The sequence below is a fragment of the Coffea eugenioides genome, chromosome 5 (genome assembly GCF_003713205.1).
Source record: "Coffea eugenioides isolate CCC68of chromosome 5, Ceug_1.0, whole genome shotgun sequence".
Lineage (NCBI taxonomy): Eukaryota > Viridiplantae > Streptophyta > Magnoliopsida > Gentianales > Rubiaceae > Coffea > Coffea eugenioides.
The window spans coordinates 5,500,808-5,518,663 of record NC_040039.1 but is presented as its reverse complement, the minus strand read 5'-3'; the positions used below and the strand labels follow the sequence as shown (position 1 = coordinate 5,518,663).

The 17,856-nt window shown below is 33.8% G+C and overlaps 2 protein-coding genes across 2 annotated transcripts; both read left to right on the top strand.

Annotated features, from left to right (window-relative positions):
- Positions 1-3,188: 3,188 nt before the first annotated feature.
- On the top strand, positions 3,189-5,304 carry LOC113771075 (putative disease resistance protein RGA3). The gene is made up of 2 exons (XM_027315698.1): positions 3,189-5,179; positions 5,265-5,304. Exons 1-2 carry the CDS (start codon positions 3,189-3,191, stop codon positions 5,302-5,304), a joined length of 2,031 nt encoding a protein of 676 aa, XP_027171499.1.
- A 60-nt stretch (positions 5,305-5,364) lies between these two features.
- On the top strand, positions 5,365-6,570 carry LOC113772546 (putative disease resistance protein RGA4). The gene is made up of 2 exons (XM_027317172.1): positions 5,365-6,083; positions 6,424-6,570. Exon 1 carries the CDS (start codon positions 5,391-5,393, stop codon positions 6,072-6,074), a length of 684 nt encoding a protein of 227 aa, XP_027172973.1. The 5' UTR covers positions 5,365-5,390; the 3' UTR covers positions 6,075-6,083; positions 6,424-6,570.
- Positions 6,571-17,856: the final 11,286 nt, after the last annotated feature.

Below are 17,856 nucleotides of genomic sequence, written 5' to 3'. Positions count from 1 at the left end.
AATAATTTCTTTTCTAGATTACTCAATAATAATCGAGATATCTTAGAAGAATTATTTTACTTGAGAATTTCATTGCTTTTAAATAATTTGGAAACCCTTGAACTAAGCATTCTCCATTTTGATCAAATTTTAGTATTCCAATACTTCACCTTAGATTGGGTATTTTTCACCTCGATCATATTTAGGTGTTCTGACATTTCACTAATTTATTCCTCTACTTTCTATTTAAACCGCTTAACTTCCCAAATACATTGAACTTGTACTTAGGGATGTACGCGAGCCGAGCTACTCGCGAGTAGCTCGCGAGTAGCTCGGTCAACGACTCCGCTCGAACTCGGGTTGACCGAGTTCGAGCCGAGTTTCGAGTAACTCGAATGAAAATCGAGTCGAGTTTCGAGTTGAAATAGCCCAGCTCGAGTCGAGTCGAGTAGCTCGACGAGCCGGAGTTATTTAAATAATATATTTATAATTTAAATAATATATATGTATTATAATTATAAAATGACCATTATGGGTATAAGTTATATGAAATTTACAATATATCCTTCTTTATAATAAAATCCTATAATGGCAAAAAAGTAATAACATAATTGTAAAAAGACCTAAAATGAAAAAAATTTTCGAGCCTCGAGTATCGAGTCAAGCCTCCAGCCTAAAGGAAATTTTTCGAGTCGAGTCTCGAGTATCGATTTTTTGGGCTCGTTCGAGCTCGAGTTGAGCTCGAGCTTTGGTGTATATGAGTCGAGTCGAGCTCGAGTATAGCAATACTCGAGCTCGACTCGGCTCGATTACACCCCTACTTGTACTTAAAAAGCACACATATTCATTTTTGAGTAGTCATTAATATAAATAGTAAAGTATGAGAAATAATTAATTCTAACATGAATTGTTAATATCTCACATATATTATAATATGAATTTTAACAATTCTTTAAAACTTTTCATATAAAAGATCAACTTAATCTTTTATTAGTGAATAAGATTCACATATTTCAAATAATTCATAATTAGTTGAGTCTAATCAAACATCATTATGTAATTTGGTAATGTAATACTTATTCACAAGACTAAGTTTATAAATGCCAAAGATAAGATGGTTTTAAGTCATTTAACATTATAATGAGAAATGGACTTTATTTTAGAAAATAATAAATATTTATGTAGTTCCAAAATAAGTCCACTAGCTTAAAAAAGATAATTTGTAACTGCATATTAATGAAGCAGCTTTCACTTTCATCAGATTTTTACACTTTTCAATTAACTCAAATACAAAAAAATGGGATAGATTAAGAAGAATCATGGATACAGTTTGCAAAGAAATACGCGACCTTACTTTTGCCTTTATTTTTGTGTGCAAGGTTTACGCCAATTTTGCTTGATTCCCAACAACTGGATTCACTGGAATATGAATATCAGTTGTTTTGTTAAAATAGATCAAGACGAATGCTGTATTGGTTAATTGAGTGTGCATCAAAGTAAGAAATTTTTTGTGCCGTTTAATATATAAATACCTGAACTTATTCTACTTCATCCAATGTCTCGCAAATTAAATTGTGAGTAAGGCTTCTTTTTTTAATGATCATTAAAATTAGAAATATATAGTCTAAATTAACCTAAATAAATATTAATCATGACATGATATTGATCATTAAACTTGTATGAAGAATTTAGTACCTGATAAAATGGCCTCATGAGCATATATCTGGGTAAAATGTGATTATTAGCCTTGCACGCAACAATGAAATTTACGTGGATATGGTAAAGGAGAAAAGAATAGTAAAAAGAAGGCTAGAAGAAGATCCCTTCATTGTTCAAAAGGAAATGAATACTTTAATGGTGGATGGTTTCCATCTCATTTCTATAGCTCAGAATTTTGTTTGAAAATCATGCAAGTGATTCTGAGATTGTGGTTCAAGCAAATTCATATAAGAGGGAAACCTTGAATGCACGGTTGAAATATTCATCTAAGTCAGTTACATGTTTCATTCACAGTATCAAAGTCGACAAAGAATTGCTTTACTGCAAAGCATAGTAAGTAATCCAAAGTTAGCTTCTAATTTTTTTATCTTCAAATTGAAAAAAAGGAAAAAGAAAAAAGTTTAGTAGTGAGTAGTGACATGGAATCGTTAAGAAAGAATATATATATATAACCCTCAAGCTGCTTTTGCTACATGGAAATCCTAAGCAATTGTTAGTTTTAGCAAAAAAAATTTACATGGCAGAATGAATCAAGTATTACAATTGAAAAATATTAATATCAATCTTCAATTATTCCAAAAATGTCAAAATTTTATGTAAATCAACATAAAATATAGTATAATGAATAAAACAGAAGTAATAAAGCATATTATGCCCTATAAATTAATCATGGGTAACCAAGTAAAAATTCTATTAATTATATTCTATTTTGACATTTAAATATTGATTATAATAAATACTAGAAAATGAATGAATATTCCACTCTAACTTGTGTACTAGGCACTCTAGAACGATAATTTTTCCCCTACCATTTCAGATGCAAAGATCCGTCCATTATGAGCATTCTCGCACATGAAATGAGAGGTTAGAGTATCCAATGAGCACCTGTTAAAATGTTTAAAAATAAATCCTTAACAAATAAAAACAACCTTTAACAGATATCGTACTATTGTTATATGACCCTTTTATATAGATCACCTAAAAGTATAGAGTAGATACTTTATGACAAATAACATTATCCAAAAGAAAAAAAGAAAAAGATACGAGAAGAAACTAGGGTCACACGTTGCATTTTTGTCACTTCTCATATTGAATTTCATTTCATTTGGGAAAATTGATACTTGTTGCCCTTAAATAATATTTGTATTCAAAAAACTAGCAATTCGTTTTGTAAATATAAGAATCCTGACAATTTGTTTTACACTTTTTCACATGTTTTACGCTTTTCAATTAATTCAACAACACAAAAGAGGGATACGCAGCTTTGCTTTTCTCTTTAATGTTGTGTGCAAGGTTAACGTCAATGTTTTCTGATTCCAAACACTAGAATAAGGAATTCTTTATTCTTTAATTGACTGCGCATCAAAGTAAGGAATTTTTTATGCCATCCAATCTATAAATGCCTGAACATATTTGTTGTTTCTAATTCTAAACAAACAAACAGTTTTCCACTTCGAAATACACAAATTCCTAGCTAACAACCATAAACAATGGCTGAATTGATTGTTCCAAAGATAATTGATCAATTGAGTGATGTTCTCGTGAAGCAGTTTGGGGAGAAAGTCAACCTGGTGATGGGGGTTGAAGAGGAGGTTGCAAATATCTCCTCTAAGTTGGCAACCATTGAAAAAGTGCTGCATGATGCAGAGAGACGAAGGCTGAAGGAGGAACCTGTGGGAATTTGGCTCGAAAAGCTGGAAGACATAACATATGAGATGGACAATGTGCTGGACGAATGGAACTTCAAGATTCACAGAGCAAAGAATGAGGGAACTCATCAGAATGCCAGAATTCAGCCAACATTGTGGATCAAGGTTCGTTCCCTCATCCCATCCCTTTGTTCTTGTCTCAAACAAGTTCCTGTGCGTAGTGATATAGCCCAGAAAATAAAGAAAATAAATGAACAGCTAGAATTAACTTTGAAAGAGGCAGATCAATTCAAGTTTATTTCAAGTGGGGGGATCCCTGATTCTCAAGATTTTAAGCGAATTATGACTACCTCAATCATCGACGAATCAGAGATATATGGTCGAGAAGCTGATAAGAATGCTTTACTTGACCAAGTTTTGTCGAAGAGTAGTAGTCAAGGAAGAAAGGGGGTTCAAGTTATCTCTATAGTAGGGGTCGGGGGTAGTGGAAAGACCACACTTGCCCAGCTACTTTTCAATAATGATAAAGTGAAGAATCACTTTGAACTTAGAAATTGGATCTGTGTATCAGATCCTTTTGACCAGAAAAGGATTGCGAAAGCTATCCTTGAGAATGCTGGAAAAAGTTCTCAAGAATCAGAGTTGGATCCTTTGATCCAACGTATAAAAGAAACTTTTTCCGGCAAGAGATTCCTGCTTGTCCTAGATGATGTTTGGACAGAGGAAGATTCAAAGTTGAAACCTTTCAAAGACTCTCTTAAGGATGGGGCTTCCGGAAGTGTAATCTTGGTGACAACCAGGAGTCAAAGAGTGGCCAGAGTGATGGGATCGACTGATACTCACCGCTTGAGCCTGATCTCTGACTCCGATTGTTGGCTAATAATGCAAAGGATAGCATTTGATGGAAGATCAAAGGATAGCATTTGGGGGTGTAAGAAAGTGGAAAGCATTGGGGAAAAAATTGCGAAAAAGTGCAAGGGCTTGCCACTTGCTGCAAAGACCATGGGAAGCCTGTTACGGTTCAAAGATACCGTACAGCAGTGGCAGAATATTTTGGATAGTGAGATATGGCAATTGGAGGAAGCAACTATGGAACTTTTCCCTCTTTTGTATTTAAGCTATAACGAGTTGTCCCCGGAGCTGAAACATTGCTTCTCCTATTGTGCTGTCTTTCCCAAAGATCATTCGATATTTGTAGAAGAGCTTATTGGGATGTGGATAGCAGAAGGTTATGTTCGCCCAAGGCGAAGAGGTGAGCGCTTGGAACTGGTGGGCCATGAGTACTTCGACAATTTGGCAATGCGTTCCTTTTTTCAAGAATTACGAAAAGTTGAGTTCTTTCTAGTTCATGATTTTACATTGTGCAAGATGCATGACATAGTACATGATTTTGCACAATTTCTCAGAAAAAATGAATTATGTCATGTACTTGATGGAATTGATTATGAACAAGGCATTGGAAGAAATTCATCTAGTGAAAGAGCACGTCATCTAACGTGGCTTGGCACTGAGAGGATGTTTAGTTCTCTAGTTGTTGATTTTGGAAGGCTCAGGAGCTTTTTTGCTCTTCCACGTGGAAGAGTAGTGCCCCAAGATTTGTTCTGCAGTTTGAAGTGCGTGAGGACCCTGGCTTTATGTGATTGTGAGATAGTTGAAATCCCAGCCGAGATCGGAAGTTTGATTCATCTTCGGCACTTGGACTTAAGTTGGAATCCTTTTGTGACACTGCCAGAAGCTATATGTGATCTATATTATTTGGAAACTTTTGACATCACTATGTGTAGAAAGCTTTCATGCCTTTCTCAAAGGATTGAAGGCCTTGTACACTTGAGGCACCTTTTCAATTTTGGGACCTCTGAATCACTTCAAATTCCACAAGGACTTAGGAAGCTTACTTCACTTTGTACTTTGACTCAGTTCATCGCCAGGGGCAACTCTGATGATTTGGCAATTTTGAAGGACTTGAACCAACGGGAAAGATTGATCATTCATATTCATGGAGAAGTAGATTTTGGGAGTGCTGAACTTGGAAAGAAAAAAAACATGCGTGAAATGTCTTTGTTGTTTAGCAATAGGGTCCACTTTATAGAAACTCCAAGTTGCATTGAAAGCGTGGAACCACCTCCAAACTTGCAACAACTTGCGCTAACTCGCTGTCCAGGAAACGAGTTACCAAGTTGGCTTGTGACGACGTCTCTTGTCAATAACTTGACGAAGCTAATTATCAATGAGGCCTACAATATCTCATCCTTGCCTGCCTTGTGGAAGTTGTCGTCCCTAGAAGAACTTGGGCTCATTGGAGTGGGAAAGCTAGAATGTTTGAGTAAGGCATTCTTTGGAATTACAAAAGCAGTGCATGAGAATAGTCATGAAACTTTTGATGCATTGTCAAACTCTGAGCCATCATCCTTAACTGAAGCAGTAGCATTTCCGAATTTGAGAAAATTACGATTTTCTTACTTCCAAAATTGGACAAATTGGGAAGACTTAAGTGAAGATGATGAAGAACTTGCTATCTCTATCATGCCACATCTGGAGGAGCTAAAAATTTATGATTGTGAAAAGGTTGAAATTTTGCCACATCGCATCCTCGGAAGGATATCATCTCTCAAAACATTGGATATTCGGAATTGCTTCAAGTTGAGTGATCGTTACTCTAGTAAAACAGGAGATGACTGGATAAAGATATCACACATTCCTCGAGTTGACATATCTGATGAATATTAATCCGCTCAGGTATGGTTATTCACACATTTTTTTTTTGATGTATCTATTCATCTTTCAAGTCAAATAATTACTACTTCTAGAATTACAACAAACTAAGGCCTACTTTGTAGAATATGACATGTGCTTAATAATGAATCAAGTGTTAACGTAGCCATAGGTATAATGAAAATATGAAATATTCATTAATAGTTTAGAGTGGGTTTTTTTATTGAGAAGATGTAAGTCATTAACTAGTAAATGTAACTTTAAATTTCTAACAATATCTAACTATAGCCTCTTGAGTTTGGAATTCCATTTATGTCTTTTTTATCCTTTTTTTTTTTTTTTGCTTTTGTCCTTTGTTTTCTAGATAATACTCGTTGATGGCCCAAAATTGAAGCTACAGCAGGAGGCATTGGAGGATCAATCCCTACGGCAACTTTTCACTTAGGTGCATTTAAAATTCAAATAATTGCAAATATGGTTGAAGAGCCACATCCATATGCTTTGTTTAGAATCATTTGTTGAAACCGTTTGTATCCTTAACAATTTCCAGATTGACTTTCAAGTGTGACATAACCAGTCTTTGTTTCTTCAAATTATTATTGTCCTATTGTATGCAAGTTTGTGTAGATTTCTTTAAATTACTCCCATTTTTAACTCAAAAGGTAATTCATTTTGAATGATTGATACCTCACTGCTTAAGTAAGAAGCCCCTTTCCAAGCATTACTATTGTCTGTATTATACTAAATTACATTGAGAGAAGGCTTCTTACAGGGGCCAAACCTAGTAGAGACAGAGAAATTCGTCAAATCACCCCTTTCAAATGGATCCAAACCAAAAAGAAAAACAGTAAAGGTTCTTTATTGATGACATTTGATTTAAACGGAACACAAACCAGATACTATCCACAAAGCAAACAATTCGCCAGATTGCAAATAAATATTCTATGGAGTAAAATGACAAGAAAATGAAGAGACAAGAAGAAAGCAAGTCAACAAAAGGAAATTGGCTTTTAGCTGTAAGCGTTGCTTTAGCACCTTTATTTTCGGATTTACCACCAGCTCGATTGAGAGCCTGCATTTATCATAATGTAACTTTAAGAAATGGGGTACCAATGGGAGAATTTATAGAATATTGGCAAGGATCTGGGCGACAATTTCCATTAGCATAGACATTTTTCCAAAAAACACCCACATGGTGATCATCATATACAGCAACATGACAATTGTATGATGAACTATTTTATGATTTTCTATGCAATAACTCCCATGAAAAGGGTATGGGAGATCAGAAAGGTCAACCAAGAGTTTTTCAATGAGTTGTATTAAGCAAAAGAGAAATTTCATGAATTTACCTGCTCCATGTCATCAGAGGTCAAAACAACAAAAAATGCATGGAACACCTGAAATTCACTGAAAGAAAAATTAAATATTTCACCATTAAACTACTGTAAATGTTTTGAGACCGCATTCCATGGAAAGAATTGTTTGCACCTGAAACACAAAAATGAAGTTATAGGTGAACACACAACAAAGCAAGCTGATGATTCCTAAACACCTCATGTACCTGTTGAGGTATGTATCCATAAGTTCCTATGCTAAACGATTTTCTCATCTTGCGACATTGGAGAACATGGGAACCTCTGCTTGTGTCTATGAGTCAAAAATGCGAAAACAGGTACAACTACTATATAGTGTACCTATTACGAGTCAGACAATTTCAAAGTGGTTCTTGTAGAAATATAAACCAAACTTTTGCTATTTATTTATGTTGCCATGTGGTTTTAGTGTGATTGGTTGGTTTTATTAAGATGGCCCATGTGGGTATGAATTCTTTATTAGTATTAGTAGAAGTTTTTGTATAAGATATAAGTACCAAGTCTGGCTGTTTGTGTTTGATATATTATTGTACAGGCGCATAGATAGGTTGCATTTTTATTACTCCGTTCTTGTCATACTTTTCTTTTTTATCTGTCCCCAAATAATTGTCACATACCCAAAATAGAAAGTTTGTTTACATCCAATTTCAACATTTACCCTCTTAAAATATGGGTCCTACAACTTTAACTTAAAAGTCAATGTAAAAAGGAAGCACCACAATTTGGTGCGTGAAAGACACCCCAAAATGTGTGCCATGCGTTCGTTGATACGTGCTTTTTGGTCATGGATTTTTGAGCTAAACAAAATAGATAGGCCCCACACCAATAAATTTCCAACATAACTTTCTTTGTATGCATTACACATTGGAGGGCAAACGTGTAAAGTGAAACAAAAGTTGCAAGCTTCGATGCACTGTTAATAAAAATCACAGCTTCCCAAGTGCGACAAACTTATCGGGACGAAGGGAGTATTAATTTTGTGATTGTTTCTCTCTTTTATTTTACCAAATATTGCGTTAATGGGTAGATTCTACTAATTTTTGGTAATTGGCACTGGTTGTAGGGATTCGGAATGAAACGGAAATTAAAGCCGTGACTCTGCTGTTCTGCATAGGCATGTCAAAGTCTAAATTCTGTACGTCCGGGAAGTTCGGAATTTGACACTTGATCTCCAAAATTCAATTGAAGTTGCACGAGTCAGATGTTTTACCGCATGGAGAGTTCTCTACTCCTACTGGGAGAATAGTATTTTTCTTTTTTATCGGATAAGAGACATTGACTTGTTGTCAATTTGATTTCGCTTAGAAGTAGAAGTAGTTGAGTAGGAGAAGAAGAACGGAACAATAGGGAGCATCGTTTCTTAGCTTTTCTTTTCTCCAGCCGAATAGACTAGTAGTGGTAGAACGCAAGTTTTCTTTTCTTCTTATCGGGTGCTTCATCGTATTTTAGAAGAATGCTCTCGGCAACTAGTTCAACTATTTTGCTCATGACTTTCTCCGTGACGATCAACTAAACACTTTATTCTAGTCAAGGAACAACGGAGGATTTGGTTCATCTAAAATTGTGAGATTGAATTGATTATTTTTATTTCTTTTATTCACTTATATTCATATATCCTTTGATTTAATTTCTTATGATTATTATATTATTTGAATATTAAGAACGCCTGATAGTTAATTAATCTTATAACTTAAAATCAGTTAGAGCAATTAAATCTCTAATTGTTTAATTGTTCTAAATTGGTGATAACTGGTATTATACCCGGCAATTGAGCTGATTGGACGGGTTTTGGGCGGGTTAATATTGGGTTTTCATTTAAATAGGTTATATCCAACCCGCCCAACTTTAGATTGGGTTAATTTTGGGTTGAGTCATATTGGGCTATCTCAAACCCATGACTCAAATATGACCCAATATATTAATTAATAGATTTTGATACATAAATTCTTTTAAATATATTTTTACATACAAAAAAAATTTTCACACACATAAACACATTTTCACACACTAAAATACTTTCACATATACAAGCACACACTCGCTTCTTAAGTTCTTTAGAAATACATTATTTTTATACACTAAAACACACACTAATAGACTTTCACAAATATACGCATGCACTAACTATTTAAACTATTTCTAGTCCCATCAAAAATCCAATCACACCTTAATTAAAGTGAAATTTTGATGAGAGAGAGACAATTCTCAATCAATTAGTTCAAATATCACTATCCAATTCATTTGAAAAGCTCCAATGAAAGCACAATTTGTGAAGTAGTCCAAAAACGATATGAAGCATGCCAACGGACTTTACAAGAACTAGCACAATATGCTCAGCCAATGATCTGGATAGGTTTCTATATTGCAATTGCATTTCTGATATGCTTTCTAGAGGTGGTGGCCGATATTTTCCGTGGTTTTCTAAAACAATATTTGTTAGTGGCATGGTTTTCTGAAATCTCAAGCAAGCTATATCATCGATAAGAGACTTTGAGAAACAATGGCCAATTGGGGCAATATATCAAACACCAAGCGTGGTTGAATATAAATCAAGGAGAGATGTGAATATATATCTAGGGTGGTGTGGTTCCATTTGTGAAAGGAGACTTGTGAATTTGCTCAAGAGTACAAGTGGCAAAGGAGGAGGTGGTGGTGATTTATTCGGGCAGAAGAACAAAAGTTATCGCTGAAGTCGCCGGAAACAAGAGTCGTATTTCTTGAATTTAATTTCTTTATTTATTTTTTAAATTTAAGTTGGGTAATGGGTGCTCAACACAAATACTCAAACCGCCCAAAATATATTTGGATTTTTATTACCCAACCCAAAATTGACCCAATACTCAAATTACCCAACCCAACCTCTCAAAATACTGGGTGGGTTGGATGGGTTATTGGGTTTTGGGCATAATTGTCAGGTTTAACTGGCATGATTGAATTTGTGTCAGGGAGACATATGCGCTAATTTAAAATAACCCTCTTAGTGTATTATTGATTAGAACAGGGCTTCTCTAATTCTTAAGGTAATTAGAAAATTGAACTTTAAGATCGTATTTAGGGTTATTTCTTAATTAGAAAAGTGGTTAACGGCCGTACCTTGACCACCAATATAGTAAGGAAAAGTTGATTGTCATCACGTGTTTGGCAGTTATAACTTATTTATCAGTGAGTAAATGAAATTATTATTGTATCAATGATCAATTAATTGAACTATTTTCAAAGTTATTTTGTAGCTAGAGTTTATTTGTTCTTGATTTGATTTTAATAAGTTGACATTTAGTATATTTATTCGAGTTGTTTAATTATTTTCATTTTTATAAAAACCCTCGTACTCTAGCCTCTAGAAGAAACTAATTTTTTCGAATCCCCGTAGATTCGACCCTGATCACCGCTATAGACAAAAATTTGTATTTTATTTGAGTAGACATTTATTATTCCACAAGTTCGACACCTGTCACGCATAAAGATGTTATAGTGAGAAGCCTCTATTCGGTGTTTTTTCTTTGTTTTGCGTCGTTGCTTGATTTTCATCAATAAAGAATTTCTTTGCCTCTATATCTGTTTTTCTTGATTGTTCTTATGGATTTTTGTGTATTTATTAATTTGGATCCATCAAAGTGGCACCAGAATTACAATAGATTGAAGTATGGCAAATTCTAACCCCAATATTATTTGTTCTGTTCAAAAATTGAAAACAAAGGCTGAATTCAAATTTTGGCAGAAACAGATCATAGCTCATCTTAAAACATGTAAATTACATCGATATATTGAATCTGCACTTGCTTAGGAAGCTGGTGAGAATGATAAAGTAAAAGATAGCTTGACTTTGTCACAGATTCATCAAACAATTGACATGCCAATTTTTAAAAAAATTGCTACGGCTAATACGACAAAGGATATTTGGGATATATTGGAGAAAACATGCAAAGGGATTGACAAGGTCCAATAAAATAATTTGAGGATGTTGAAAAAGAAATTTGAACTTGTGACGATGGAGAAGTCATAATCTATTTAATCATATTTTTATCGTTTGTCAGATATTAAAAGTTTGATCATGTGGTAGCTGTAATCCAGGAAATGAAAGATTTGAAAGATCTGAGTATTGAAAATTTGCCTGGGACATTAATTCTACATGAACAAAGAATTAATGGGAAGTTAGAGGATACTCTGAAGAAGGATATAGTAGAGAAGGCGTTGCAAACACAGCTGAATTTGAGAGACAATAATAATGTTAGAGAACAAGGTGAATCCAGCCAGAGGAACAGAGGTGGTTACAATAACAAAAATGGTCGAGGTAACAATAATAGAGGCAAAGGAGGTACATCAAATCTTGGACACGATAGAGATAATAATTTTAATTTTAGAGGTGGTTCTGGTAGAAGTAGAGGTGGTAATTTTGGCACAAGAAATAAATTTAATTACAATAATTTTGGATAGAGAATCCAATGTTATAAATGTGAAAAATTGGCCATAGACAATTTGAATGTGATTTGAAAAAAAAAAGACAGAAATTTTCAGATAAATGTTGTCGAAAATTGAGTGCAGAATAATAATAAAAAATTTAAGACTTTATTATTAGGCTGTAATATTATTGATGTGGTTGATAAAAATAAATGGTATTTGGATACGGGTTGCAGTAATCATATGTCTGGCAAGAAAGAATTATTTGTTGAATTTGAAATCTATCTGTGGTGAAATTAAATTTGGAAATAACACTCTTTTACCAGTGTTTGGCAAAGAAAAAATTCCTATTAGCCTAAAAAATAGGTTTATAATTTTATTTCTAATGTTTTCTATGTTCTTGAATTGCATCATAATTTGTTGAGTATGGGCCATTGTTTGAGAAAAAAAAATATGATATTCGTATCAAGAATGGTACTTGTATAATTTTTGATAAAAATATTGGAATGATTGCCTGTGTACCAATGACTTCAAATTATTTATTTTCACTGAATTTGAATTCTGCCAAATTTTTTTGTTTGAGTATGGTGATAGATGATAAATAATTGGTTATGGCATATGCGATTTTGTCATTTGAATTTTGATAGTTTTGGATTTTTTTCCAGCAAAAGATTGATTGTTGGGCTGCCTAGTATTAAAAATTCTGGTAGAGTGTGTGATATGTATATTTTGGGAAAGCACCACAGTGATGTTTTTCAGACTGGTAAATCATGGAGGGTCAGAAAATCATTAGAAATTATTCATTCAAATTTATACACCGTGGAGGTTTTTACTAATGATGGTTGCAGGTATTTTATTACCTTTATTAATGATTTTAGTAAAAAAAAAGCCTGGATGTATTTTTAAAACAAAAATCTGATGCCTGCGGCACTTCTAAATTTTTAAAACTTTTGTTAAAAGGCAAAATGGCTGTCAGAATAAAATTTTGATAATAGATAGGGGTCAGAAATATTTAGTGTGTGATGATTTTCTTAAGAAAAATGAGATACAACATCAGTTGCCTATTAGATACATTCTCCAATAAAATGGAGTGACAGAAATGAAAAATAGGATAGTTATAGATATGGTGAGGAGTATATTAAAATTGAAAAAGATGCCAAAGTCTTTTTTTGGCAAAGACGATTTCTTGTGCAATTTATTTGTTAAACAGGTGTTCTACTAGAAGTGGTCCCGAAAAAACTTCAGAAGAAATTTGGGGTGGTAGAAGAACATTTATTGGTCATCTCAGAGTATTTTGGGTGTATTGCTTATTTTTATAATCCTGATCAATTAAGAAAGAAAATTGATGATAAGGGAGAGAAATGCGTATTTATTGGTTATAGTGAAATCTCTCGGACTTATAGGTCATATAATCTTGTGATAAAAAAGGTGATAGTGAGTATAGATGTGACTTTTAACGAAAGAGGTGCTTGGAACTGGTCTATTGGAGATCCTAAAATAGCATATGTGACTCTAAATTATCAATAAGAGGATCCTAATGATGATGTTCAGCTATCACTAGTTGCTCAAGGTCCACAGACTGAATTAACTAGACATCCACAACGTCAGCGACAGATGCCAGCTCATCTATAGGATTATGTTATTATACTAGATGATGTTCCTTCTGATGAAAATATTGTTAATTTTGCTTTGTGTTGCATACTGTGATCCAATTGTGTATGAGGAGACAGCCAGTGATGATCGTTGGGTGAAAGTAATGGAGGAAGAAATTCATACAATAGAAAAGAATGATACCTGAGAGCTTACTTCTTTCCAACCCGTAAGAAAACTATTGAAGTGAAGTGGGTATACAAGACAAATTTTAAACCTAGTGAATATGTTGATAGATACAAGGTGAAATTAGTGGTGAAGGGATACGAGTAGAAATCCGAGATTGATTATTTTGGTACAAATAGTTTGATAATTTCTTTAGCTATGAGATTGATTATTTTGAAATATTTGTATCCATTGCCAGGTTTGACACAGTCTATATGATAATTTCTTTAGCTATCCAAAATAACTGAAAAATTTATCAAATAGTTGTCAAGTCAGCTTTCTTGAATAAAGTTCCTAATGAAGTAGTGTATATGGAACAGACAGTAGGATTTGTCAGAAAAGATTAGGAAAATAAGGTGTATAGATTGAAGAGAGCCTCATATGAATTGAAACAAGTCCCAAGAGCGTGGCATACAAGAATTGATTCTTATTTACTGGCTCGTGATTTTGAAAGGTGTTTGTATGAGCACACTTTATATATTAAATCTTCTGTCCATAGTGATATTTTTCTTGTATGCTTCTACGGAGATGATTTAATTTTTACAGGAAATAATCTAGAGTTGATTGCAGAGTTCATGGAGGCTACGATTAAGCAATTTGAGATGATAGATATGGGACTCATGTCATATTTCTTAAGAATTGAAGTCTTTCAGTCTAACAGTGGGATTTTTATATATATAAAAAAATGTAGGTGACATTTTGAAGAAATTCTAGATTGATACAACAAAGCTGATTATGATGCCAATTGAAGAAAAATTGAGATTAACCAAGAAAGGTACTGGTGGATATGTGGATCTCGCCTACTTTAAAAGTTTGGTAGGGAGTTTGAGGTATTTGACATTTACAAGGCCAGATATCAATTTTGTTGTTGGTTTGATTTGCAGGTTCATGAAAAATCTACATCAATCACATTTGCAGGCGACTAAGAGGATTTTGAGATATATTGGAGGTACTTGTAGTAATGACATTTTTTATTTAGAAAATGATCTAATTGAACTGTTTGGCTACACAGATAATAATTGAATAGGTGATATAGTAAAGATGAAGAGTACTTCAAGGTATGCATTTTTTTTATTGGTTCTTGCATGTTTTCCTGGAGTTTGAAGAAGCAACAAATGATTGCATTGTTTACAGCGGAAGCAGAGTATATTGCAGCAATTAACAATGCAACTCAAGCTTTATGGTTGCGTTGCATGCTTGGTGTACTACAACACAAGCAAGTTCATCCTACCAGCGATTGACTTGTACAAGAATCCAGTACTCCATGGGCATAACAAACATATTGACATCAAATATCACTTCATATGCGAGTTAGCTCGAAAAGGGAAATTGAAGTTGGTTATTGCAGAACTGAAGAGCAAGTGGCTGACATTTTCACTAAGGCATTGAAAACAGAGACTTTTGTCAAGTTGAAGAAAATATTGAGCATATTCAAATTAGAAGAATTTGGTTTAATCCAGGCAATGTAGAAATATAAGCCAAAGTTTTGCTATTTATTTATGTTGCCATGTGGCTATAGTGTGATTGGTTGGTTTTGTTAAGGTGGGCCATGGAGGTATGAATTCTTTATTAGTAGTAGTAGAAGTTTTTGTATAGAATATAAGTACTAAGTCTGGCTGTTTGCATTTGATATATCATTGTACAGCTGCATAAAGACATTATAGTGAGAATTCTTTGTCCAGTGTATTTTCTTTATTTTGCGTCGCTGCTTGGTTTTCATCAATAAAGAATTTCTTTGCATCTATATCGGTTTTTCTTGATTGTTCTTGCGTTTGTATCCTTAATAATTTCCAGATTGACTTTAAGTGTTACACAACCAGTCTTTATTTCTTCAAATTTTTGTTGTCCTATTGTATGTAAGTTTGTGTAGATTTCTTCAAATTACTCCCATTTTTAACTCAAAAAGTAATTCATTTTGAATTACTAGAAAATAGGACTGTCATATAACAATTCGATGAAAAATTATTTCAAGTTATTTGCTCCTTTCAAAATATGTTGAATCCACCTTGGTTGACAAGCAAAATGTCGTCATTTAGCATTCTTGCAAAGTAGTATATGGCAAACCAAATATCATATGCGTGTTCAGGCAGTTGAAACCAGACCAAGACGCAGCTCTATTTCTCAAGTACAAGGTCAATTTCAACGGAGCATACCTTCTCATATGCCTCAGTACCTAGCTTTTGTCTGAATGATTTAAGATTTGCCAACGGCCATAATGGCAATTTTTCTCCATCATGTGTAACAATTCAATCCAATGCATATCCAGTGTCCTTATTTGATTTTATAATTGCAACACTGCTGCAAAAAGACCAATTAGAAAAGAAAGAGAAAGACAGGCAATGTTTACATCAACCAAGTATCCATTCCATCAAGAAGTTACAGTTCAAGCAGGATGAATAGCAATGTCAAATGTACTAAATCAGTATCAAGTTCTAATCTATTTCCCAAAACAGTTTTGTGTGAAGGAGATCCTTGGACATCATTATAGTAATTGAAAACATGATCTTCAGAAGCCAACCTTCATGCCAAGGCTGCTAGCAAAATACCAAAAGGAATAAACTAAATACGCCCAAAAGACAACTGAGTAAAAACCCCAAAACAACTAAAGGTGACCAAAATTTAGAATTTCTTTACTTGGTTGAAGCTTGGTTCAATTTCCATCATGTGTATTTCAATATTCTCTTATATGGACAATAATCAAACGGAGGGTTAAGGAATTTTCTTTTTCGTCTTTTCAAGAGATCAATAGAACATGCCGATTTCCTCTTCATATCGTTCCAGCAACGAATCAGATAATAGTTTCAGAACACCTACCAAGCCTCGATTAAGCCATGCCCTATAAATTGAAGATAAAAAGACAGTCACCCAACTTAAATCAGGAATTCAGACAATAAAGAATCTGTTTTACAAACCACCAATGATATATTCGTACTGGAAGGAATCTAGAACTTTAGAATGCGAGACACCAGAAAAGAGAGAACTTGACTTATGAACTTTACATTGACGCATACATTTGTTTGTTGACACCGTGCACTCAAGACAATGCCAACGTTTAACTTCACTTGCTCAAAATACTTACGCTTTGAAGTCCTCTTAAAGTACTGCTAATTAAATACAGTGTTTATTCAATTAACTTATTTTGTACTTTTAGGAAAAATGTAATTGCATGACATAATGTTTATCCAATTTTCAAATTCTACCTATGTATATGTGGCCATGGCACGCATCCAAACCCGCTCATGTAAAGATTAATCCTAATTTACTTCATGTTTAAAGTTTATTGAATAGCTTTTTCATTTCTTTTTTATGAAGGTTACGATGATTTGCTTTGATACAGTACTATGCAATTCTTATCCAAAAAGAGTACTAGCAATTGGCCAAATTCTATATCAAACAGGCTAATACCATAAACGGTTTAGAAATTTGTATTGAAAAAGGAAAAACAAAAAGAAAAGAAAGAAACTTTATGGTTTCTTTCAATATATCCCCACAAGATAGTCATATCAAGAAAAGGGGTGAGCAGAGCGTGAAAGTATAAAATTATCACCCATGGCCAAAACATTGTATATTTTTTCAAAATAAAAAAAAAAAGAGTAGTCTATTCAAATAATTATTTTTCAAGGTTTTTCTAAAAAATTATTATTGAATGAATCTGTGAAATAAAAAGATGGTTGATGAGCGAGTTTAAAATGTTTTGTGGAACATGTTTACGAATAACACGGTTAGACAAATTTTGCACTATAATTTAGGCACATGTTATGACGGGGAATAGATTCATCCTATTCCTTCGTGGTGCTTCAGTGCACACTATGTATATCATTTCGGCCTTTGTCCACACATCATAAGGTTTTATCACATCAATATAATTTACTGTTTTGGAAAGGTGTAAAAAAAAATAATATGATAATGGAATTCAATTTAATTCGTATGATGCTTTACCAGTCGTCTACATCTGACATTTGAGCCACCAATAGATAGGTGAAACCTTGCACTTAATCTTTTCAACATAAGTAGATAAAGAGCCGAAGAGCTGTGATGACCTGGAGTTTTCGTCGTCCTCTCACGTGCCGCGCTTGTGATTGGTGGCCCCTCATCCTTTCCGCGCGTTGCGGGGGATCCTCTCCCTTTTGTTTTTCCAACCCTAAGGCTCCGTTTGATAACACTGAATCTGAATTCTGAATACTGAAATAATTAATTTGCTGAATTTT